At 44.8% G+C, this 9,962-nt stretch overlaps 1 protein-coding gene across 1 annotated transcript; it reads left to right on the forward strand.

The window, feature by feature from the left end:
* Positions 1–3,566: 3,566 nt before the first annotated feature.
* LOC310785063 (free fatty acid receptor 3-like) lies at positions 3,567–6,632 on the forward strand (the record flags this gene model as incomplete). The annotated part of the gene is made up of 2 exons (XM_083646056.1): positions 3,567–3,628; positions 5,574–6,632. Exon 2 carries the CDS (start codon positions 5,616–5,618, stop codon positions 6,630–6,632), a length of 1,017 nt encoding a protein of 338 aa, XP_083502182.1. The 5' UTR covers positions 3,567–3,628; positions 5,574–5,615.
* Between the last annotated feature and the right edge of the window lie 3,330 nt (positions 6,633–9,962).

Consider the following 9,962-nt stretch of genomic DNA (forward strand, 5'->3'; position numbering starts at 1 on the left):
ATATAATGTGGGAGGCCAACATCATGAATGTTTTTGAAGGATTAAATGTAACTGAAGCTACCTATGAAATGTAACTAAATGTAATGGGGTGACCTACACCTATGGGTCCCGCCCACTAATCTGCACACACCAGGTGTTTCCGGTTACCTCATTTGGCCTGCCCCTCAATTGGCCAGCCCCTATAAATAGCCTGCCTAACAGAGCGTAGGCTAAGGCTGGCTTCTCTCTCTACCACTTTTCCTCCAAACCATATTTACCATTGAGGAAGGTATGTAGTGATCATTACGTTTGATTGGTACACATTGCATTTCTCCTTGTGTTTATGAAGTTGTCTATTCCTTAGACAGGCTACTGTGTAGACTCCTGGGTCTGGCTGCAAGCAGGGCTTATTCCTACTGTGCGCTACCTGCATTGCTGAGTGTAGCAGGTCACATTTAACATCTCCACACAACACAACTTGCCATTGACCAATGTGATGTTTTCTTGCTGCCTCAAGCCATTGGTCCTGTAGGCTGGGCAGGCTAACATAGCCTACTGTGTATGGTCCCGGGTCTGCGTATAAGGAGCTGTCCAATATCTCTATGCTACCTGCTTTGGTAAGTGTAGCAATTGGCTAAAAGCATTTGAAATGATTCTGTTTCGTCTGTGGCTAATTGTGCCTTTTCTTTTGTACAGAACATATTGCTGCTGTTCTGCCCTTCTACTGCTGTATAAGTGTACCTTAATTTAGTAAAAGATTGAATTGTTGTTTAACTGTCCAGAACTATAATATTTCCCTCTTTGTGCCCCGCATAGGCCTGGCCACTGGAGTGGGTGGGGATTAGACTGGTGTGAGCTACGGGCCCTCCCTACCTGCCTCTTCCTTCCATATTGCATGCGTGTGAGTGTGCCTTTGCAGTGTCTTGTTTAAGCACCTTATGCACCAAGCACTGTGTGTGTGTGTGTGTGTGTGTGTGTGTGTGTGTGTGTGTGTATTGTACACGCTTGGCGTGGTAGGTACTCTTACTCTTAAGCTTTCTCGTATTTTACCCTTAACCCAGTCAATCCCTCTCACTTTAGTTCCAGTGCCCCTTGCTTTTACAATTCCCCCTTACTAGTTTTGCATATTATGGAACTAGTCTGGACTTTTCTAAATAACTAATACACACTTTGTACTTGGAAACCACGTCTCTGCTCCTCTCATGGGTCTTTTACCATTGTAACGAATCTGTATGGTTTATCTGTGGGCATTACAGCCCTGGTATTTCCTTGGGTGAAACTCCCTAGGCGGCGTTGTCGGTTATCTAGACCTGGTCACATTTGGCGTTGGTCGGCAGGACTTTGGAAATCAGACTTATTGTAAAGCAAGAGACGTGTTCTTCAAGGTTTTTTATTCTTCTGGACAGTTGCTTCTTTTTCTTGTTTCACTGTCAACCATATTGAGAAGGGCAGGGCGGCAGTTTGCAGAGCATCGAGACGTCCCGGGCGTGGAGCAGCAACAGAGCCCTTGGCAGTAACAAGTGCATTGTTCCCCATCCCCACTGTTGAACTGACTGTCTTTTAGAAATTGATGCAGCTGAACTACAGGAATTGAGAGACTCTGTGACACAACTACGAGCTGAGAATGAGCGGCTTACGCGGGAGCATGTAGAAGCAACAGGCTCCAGAACTGCGTCACCTGGAACTCAATCTGGTCCTTCGGCCCGCTGGACTTCCACGCATGCTGGTGCACCCCCAGAGCGTATGGTATATATTCCTAGGGAACGCAAGTGCCCAATGTTTCCGGGGTAATTTTGTCTGTGCAAGGCGGGCAAGACCTGAACATCAGGACACTGGGGAAGGTCTCCAGGCCGAGGCTCCTCCTTAGAGAGCGTGCAGCCGTGCGTACAGGGGTGAGCATCTGGCTTGGCTCACAGACTTGAGGAAGTCCTGACCATATACGCTTAATGATTTCAGACCCGTTGCTCTGACTTCCTTAATCATGAAGCAGTTTGAAAAACTAGTTGAAGTCTGAGCTTGTGGTTAAAACCGAGAGCTTGCTGGACCCTCTCCAGTTCGCTTATAGGACCGGAAGGGGTGTCCAACTGCCACCCTACTCAATCTTCTTCACAAACCTCTACACCAACGACTGTCGTGGCCTTTTTAACAACAGATTCATCATTAAGTATGCCGAAGATTCTGTTATCGTCAGCCTGCCTGGTGATGATGAGGACGGCCATGGGCAGGTTATCAATGATTTCTTGTCCTGGTGTAATGATGCCTTCTTGCAGATTAATGTCTTGAAAACAAAAGATCTGCATTGATTATAGACGTTCCCCTCCTAGACCTCAGAACAGTGTTTTTAATGGTCAGAATGTGGATCTTGTCACCAGTTATAAATACCTCGGCACGATAATTGAAGACTAGCTGAAATTCGACCGTAACTCTGACATGTGTAAAAAAGGTCAGCAACGTCTACACTGCCTGAGGAAACTTGCAAAGTTCCAAGTCGATAAGACTGATGAAACTGTTTTATAGTGCCTACTGTACATCGAGTCTTGTCATTTCCTTCTCCATTATCTGTTGGTACGGTAATCTGTGTATCAAGGATAAGAATTCCCTCGGAAGAATCGTGAAGGTGGCCTCCAAGGTAGCCGGCATCCAGCCGGACAGCCTCGACCATGTCTTTAACAGACGGGTACTTGAGAAGGCTTTGTCCATCCGCTCAGACGCAGCCCACCCTCTAAGCTCGGAGTACAGGCCCCTTCCTTCCGGTCGTCGACTGTGTGCCCCACGGGCCACTAAAAATAGGCACAGGTTCTCTTTCGTTCCTGTCTCTATTCGAGCATTGAACGCTGCTGAGGGAAGGAAATTATTGTTTTTATTATCAGCCACTGCCGCCGTTTGTATTGGTTTTTTATTGATTTTATGGTTTCTGTTGCTTTTATTGTTTTTATGTTTCTATTATGTTTTTTATTATTGATTCTTCTATTACTCTGTGCACTTTACTGGGCGTTTGTGCACTTTAATGCTACCTTGTGCACTTTATCGGTCACTGTCGTAACCAAGGTTCCTGACGTTTACTTAGCCTCTTATTCTGTGACTGATCAACTACATGTATGTAACATGTAAACATGTCGCCTATATTGTTCTTCTTGTCTGTCTTTATCTGTATGCCTTATCTGCTGCAACTCAATTTGCCCTTTGGGACACTAAACTTGAACTTGAACTGCATCGCCTGTTTTACTTACTGTGCCCAAAATAAAATGCAAGCTTTTTTTTTTTTTACCTTCCCTCTGATGGGTAATACATGAGGTTAAAGCCTCTATATCCTCCCTTATTACTGTTATGAACATCTGCCCTTCCCTTTGTGTGTGTCACATAAGTCCAGTAGTAGTTATTGCGACACACTCCACGTAAATCACGCAGAACATTGAAGTGGTTGCTGGGAGATCGTGTTTGGAGAGCATGGAGAACAAAGATTGAGTCAGAAGCTTATTAAATTTCCGCTCTCGGAGGTGAGATAGCAGTTATTCGGTAGGATGTGCAAATTGAAGGGGAGTCTTTTGATTTGATCAACCAATGAATAAGCTGCCAGAACACAGAGCTGCGGGACCAGACAGGACCTCTGCTCCGTGATGGAGAGCCTGGTGTCTCAAGCTCCACAGAGGTGAGTCACACATCATTTTTGATAACGAGCTCGTTAAGGGTCATGTTTCACTTATATTTCCTTCAACAATGTCAGTGGATTAGTTTCATTTTTGAATTTTATATGATTTTATTTATCAGTAATTTTGTTGATGAGGCTTCTGTGCCATATACTTCTGCTTGTGTAGTCATGAATAACATGAATATTTTGAACCCTAAAACCAATTAGAAGCCTTTATCATGTTGCTTCATGATAGAACATTGTTTCTCATGGCTCTGAGTAAAATGTCACCTTTTGTGATGAGAAAAATGTGTTTTATCTCCATTACACTCACTACTTTGTCAGTGAGTAGCCTATAACCTGTGTTACCAAGGTCACTTCAGTATGGTACATTAATATTACCTGACAATCCCTCTATGTATTTAATCCTGTGTGCTGAGCGTTAAAAAACAACAATCAACTTTTAATCAGTTTTTAATCATTTGTTTCTAGTCCATCCAAAAAGTATATGTGCTGTGCCAGGTTTTGCTTATTCAGACATAAGAAGCAAAAGTAGTAATCAAAGCTTTTGGGGAAACAATTTATTTGATAAATCATATTTAAATGTTTTTACATTGTGAGTTATATTGTGAAATATTTAGGAAACTGATTGCACTTAATGTCATTTTTCATTTCTTTTTTTATTATCACTGACTTTCACTGACCGACATAAGGAATGATGATAACCTCTGTCTTCACTCTTTTCAATGCCAACAAACACAGACAAAAGAGCTTTCTGAGCGGATGGAAAAGACCCAACAGTGAAGTCCAACGTGCATCAGCCAAGTTTAGAATAAGAGGGTCCTGGAGCTCAACCGTAGAGGACAGGATACAGAGAAGGGCTTTTTACCATGCACTTCAAACAGACTACCTGAAGCAATACAATGGAGCACTCATTCGGGCTGCATGTTTTCACCCCCTGCAATAAACAGACTGAACGAGTGCAGTAATACACTGTCTGGAGCACTCATCCGTTACTTCAGGTCGTCTGTTTGAAGTGCCCAGGTAAAAAGCCTTGATATGGAGGGAAAATACTACCTAAAATTAAAATAAAATAAAATTGAATCCCCATTAAAATCTGGAGTTCCAGATCTGTTTCTAGTTGCTGTAGTACATTCATAGAGATAGGGATCAGTCATTAGGCAAGGCAAGGCAAGTTTATTTGTATAGCACATTTCATACACAGATGCAATTCAAAGTGCTGTAAATAAAATAGATGAAGTGAAAATACCATAGAGAAAAAAGATTAGGAAAAAAGTATTAAAAAGCATCATTAAAAAACAAAACAAAATCCAGAACAAGCTAAATGCATTGCATTAAAATCAAATAGATCATGAAGGATTCTTAGGAGATCTTCCTGCCTATACTCTTCCCTCAATCCTGTCTGCTGTTGAGCAGATCTTTAGATCAGATCTCACTGCCACTTGCAGATGCAGTCAAAGCCTCTCCCATCCATTGATGGCAGATATTAGAGAAGGTTAAGCATAAACGTCAAGCAATCCTTCAATTCAATTCTCATTATTGGTTTACGTCAATTGATGAATAATTTTGGCCTAAGGCAGACGACAATCATAGATTCTCCTCTTGGTCCACAGGTTGATGAGAATCGTACAGGGTAAAGATAAAGCTCTATCATCTAGCTCTTTTGCCCCGGTCGTGGCTCCACCCTCTGCCGATCTGGCGAGAGCCGTAAACTAGCAGCATGCTTCCTCCGACACAGCCAGCCGCTTCTTTTCACCTGACAGCGGGGAGCTTCACCGGCAGAACGTAGCACGTGGGAGGATCATGCTATTCCCAAACTCTGCAATCTAGCTCTTGAGTTCCTAGATAAAGCTCTGTCATCTAGCTAAAGCAGGCATTCATTATGGGGCTGATATCTGGGATGTGTTTCTTTAATGAATTACCAGTAATGTTCTCCTCTGTCCAGTGTTTGAGTCTTGCTGGGTCAGTGACTGGTGGAGGGGTCACCATGCCAAACAACCACCTGCTGCTTTCCATCTACACCCTCACCTTCCTGACGGGGGTCCCCGCCAACATCCTGGCATTCTGCACCTTCTGTCGCAAAGTGCGGCGCAAGGCCGCGCCCATAGACATCCTGCTCCTCAACCTCACCATCTCCGACCTCATCTTCCTCACCTTCCTGCCCTTCAAGATGAAGGAGGCCTCGGATGACATGACCTGGAGCCTGCCCTACTTCCTCTGCCCCTTCACCGCCTTCCTCTTCTACACCACCATCTACAACAGCACCCTGCTGCTGACGGCGGTGAGCGTGGAGCGCTACCTGGGCGTGGCCTTCCCCTTCAGGTACTCCCTGTGCCGCAGGCCGCGCTACGCCGTGGGCGCCAGCATCCTGTTCTGGGTGGTGTGCTCCATGAACCTCAGCATCGTCTACATCGTGCCCTTCTACCAGTGGTTCAAAGGGGTGCACGGTTACGAGGAAGACGCCGCCAACGCCACCGCCAACGCCAACGCCACCGCCAACCCTTTCCCCCATCTGCCCACTTGCTACAAGGACTTCAGCAAGGACGAGCTCAACGTCGTGCTGGTGGTGCGCCTGGAGCTCTTCCTGGTCCTCTTCTGCATCCCCTTCCTCATCTGCTGCTTCTGCTACATCAACTTCATCCTCATCTTGTCCCGGCTGCCCAACATCAGCAGGCGGCGGCGGCTGCGGGCCATCGGCCTGGCCCTCGGCACCCTGCTGGTGTTCGCCGTCTGCTTCGGCCCGTACAACGTCTCCCACGTGGTGGGGTTCGTGCGTGTGGAGAGCGAGGAGTGGAGGGACGTGGCGCTGCTCTCTAGCACCCTCAACGCCTGCCTGGATCCCATCATCTTCTACTTCTCCTCGGCGGCCGTCCGGAGCATGCTGAGTCACTGCTGCAGGAGCGTGGTGGCCAAGCTGCACATCCTGAGGTGCGGAGGCGCTCACTGCTGTCCGCACCCGGGACCATCCAAGACTGACAAGTACAAAGCAGAAGCCCCACCTTGAACGTTTTGGAGTTTTGAAGAACATACATGTATGTATGTTCTGAGAAAGTGTTTGTTTGTTTATGCCATGTAAATATGATGGACACAACAAAAGGGGCAGGAGCTGTTATTCCAGTTTAACTGGTGACTTGGGAATTTCCAGATGTATCCATTACTGTGTCACTAGTTTCCTCTCCTGATTAAATGGCAGTCACTTCAGTATGAAACATTCACTTTTGATGCTTTCATTGCCACAGTCTGAAAGCACGCGAAATGCAATTGACATGTCACGGGAATCGAGAGAAGAAGAAGAAGACATGTCATGGTTCCAGTTTCCCTAGAAGCAGAGGTGGGAACGCAAGTCACATGACTTGGAATCGAATCAGAGTGGAGTGACAGTTTTAGTTGCTTGAGACTTGACTTGACTTGCATTAAGAGAAGACTTGAGACTTGACTTGATGCATGAAGAGAAGACTTGAGACTTGACTTGATGCATGAAGAGAAGACTTGAGACTTGACTTGATGTGTGAAGAGAAGACTTGAGACTTGACTTGATGCATGAAGAGAAGACTTGAGACTTGACTTGATGCGTGAAGAGAAGACTTGAGACTTGACTTGATGTGTGAAGAGAAGACCTGAGACTTGACTTGATGCACATAGTGACTGAGAACAGGTCTGAGAGCAGGTCACGTGGGGGATGGGTTTACCCAGGCTACCATAGGGTATGCTGCCGACTCAGAAGGCGGAGCCATAGGGTATGCTGCAGACTCAGAAGGCGGAGCCATAGGGGACTGTTGCAGCGCAATAGGGACAGGGGACTGTTGCAGCGCAACAGGGACAGGACAGGAGTCTGTTGCAGCTCAGGCTGCTGTGGCTTGGCTTGGTAGCTAAGCTGCTCAGAGCTAGGTTGCAGGTGGGACCTAGGCTTGTTCTGGTAACTGGCAGGCTTGACAGAAGGCTGGGCGATACTACAGGGACCTCCCAGGTCCAGATGGGTCCCCACCTATTTAATATAGCTCAATGGTCCCCCATGCATGGGCCAAGAACTGGAACTGGCTGCTGATGCTTAGGCCTGCAGATAGACTGCTGCTGAGGCCTGGACTTGGGCTTGGCAGGAGGAAGGCTCACAACCGACTGAATTTGAATTCTGTTTTCTCAATTTGTATGGAATTATTTAATTGATTGAAGTTGAAACTGATTATAGAAATCAAACTAATAATGCTCTCACCAAGTGTTTATCCTATTAAAACCATAGTGCTTTGAAAAGTATTTTTTGTAAGTATTTTGTTTTCTCTAAGATCCCAGATTCTTCACTTGGTTCTGGCTTGACTTGGTACGCTAATCTACATTTTGACTTGAGACTTGATTTGAGACTTGCGCCTCAAGACCTGACACTGACTTGGGACTTGAGAAAAGTTGACTTGGTCACACTCTGCCTAAGTCTTGACTGTTTAAACTTTCCTGAAACTCCAAGCTAGGAAAAGTGTCACGTGTGTAGCTAGCTACTACATTGATGTGTGTATTTCATCTGCTCATTCTAGTGTTTTCTTCGAGCTAGAGCACTTCAAAGCAGAGATTCGCTAACATGACATTATACATAGAAAATGATACATAGAAAACCTACAGATTTCATAAACCTTGAAATCTGTATCAGTGACGGCTGTAAATGTGGAAAGCCCATGCATGTTTACGTTATTATGCCTTAAAATAATTCCATGTGTGCAGTTTAAAGAGAGAGTATTGATGGGTTTGTAGTAGCCTGTGCTTGAAGATAGTTACTGTCACTACGCATGGGATTAATTATGTAGGATATCCGTTTCCTGCAGAAGATTGAAAAATGACACAAGTCCTGCCAAGACACACAGGATGTAACACACAGGATGTAACACACAGGATGCTGACATCCAATAAAAATGTACTACTGAGTTACCAGCCAGCCAGTCATGTAAATCAAATCAAAAATGTTAGGTAAACAATGAACTCTGGTTGATGAACACAATAAAATGAGCAACCACCAGTCTAGACATAAGTAACCCATTTGTAAAAAATAAAATATAAAAATGACATCACAAAATGAAATGAAAACTCAGTAGCCTATATTATGTCATCAATCATCCTCAGATCTTTGCTTCCAAAATAGGCGTTTTCGAGGGTAGAATCAGCTGTTCTTTTGATATACGACTGATCACTTTTCAATTTTGTCCTTTGGATATACAGTGTTTTAGAATGAATGTTTGATTTATAATATATTTATCAATATAACTATATCAGGTGTGTGTGTGTGGGGGGGGGGGGGCGTGTGGGGTGTGTGAGTTTCACACTCAAATTGCAAAATTGCAATGAAATTGATTGATCAAGGATGAGTGTTTTGTAGAGTCTTGGGATAAAGACTGATAAAGACTGTTCAGACTGAGGCAGGTGTGAGAGAGAGGTGTTATTATAAACAGGGTCAGACTGGAAGTGCAAACCGAGATGACACAGCGCTGTGTCCCGCTCTCCGGGCACTTCAAACAAGCTGGCTTCCCGCTGAGTGATGATAACCATCTTCTGGCCATATCCTGTCATCATAATGAACCACGCAAACGCACCAGCGCTCCTAGTATGCAGCCGAGCGCATGTAAACACAGATAACATGGCTTTATAGGGGCCTGCATGTGCTGCGAAGGGTGCAGTGAGTCGCTTATGTTGGCTCGGTGCACTCGGTTCATTTGTTATTAGTTTATTACATGCACCCACCATTTATATATATATATATATAAAAAAAACTATTGAGTTTGCTTGAATTTGCTTGGTGAAAGTCAACACGACGGTCAGTAGGCTATGTCTTTAGAGAGGAGCAACACCCAGTTTTCTGTTGAGAAAGGTCAAATGTGAATAGCCTCGTTAATGTCAACCAGCATCGCAGATGATACAAACAAAATAGACCAATGGCATGGTCTGTAAATATGCATTAAAAAGTCCAAGCAGAAAAGCCGTCCAAGGCTATAACACTGTCTCATTGCATATTGAAATGCCTTTGTCTGATGAAAGCCGGATTAGGACTAGGCCACAATGACTACATCAAGATAGGCAGTGAGCATCTTCACTGACAGCAGAAAAATCAAGTACCAATGTTTTTGGGGGGAGGCTGAAACTGTCACCATGCCCAGATGTTTATATCCTCGGCCTTTGGTCTGTAGTCAACGGGAATACAAACGGAACAGTTCTATAAGCAGCCCATGCAAACAGCTTAATCAGAACATTGTCTTATCTAGGATATGGCCAATACTCGGATTATTGCTGTGTCCATGTAAACATAGTCAGTCACTGAGACAGAGTGCCAGGACGGGTTACTTTGTTCTGGGACTTATTG

Source organism: Poromitra crassiceps (assembly GCF_964638095.1).
Source record: "Poromitra crassiceps genome assembly, chromosome: 11".
Classification (NCBI taxonomy): Eukaryota; Metazoa; Chordata; class Actinopteri; order Beryciformes; family Melamphaidae; genus Poromitra; species Poromitra crassiceps.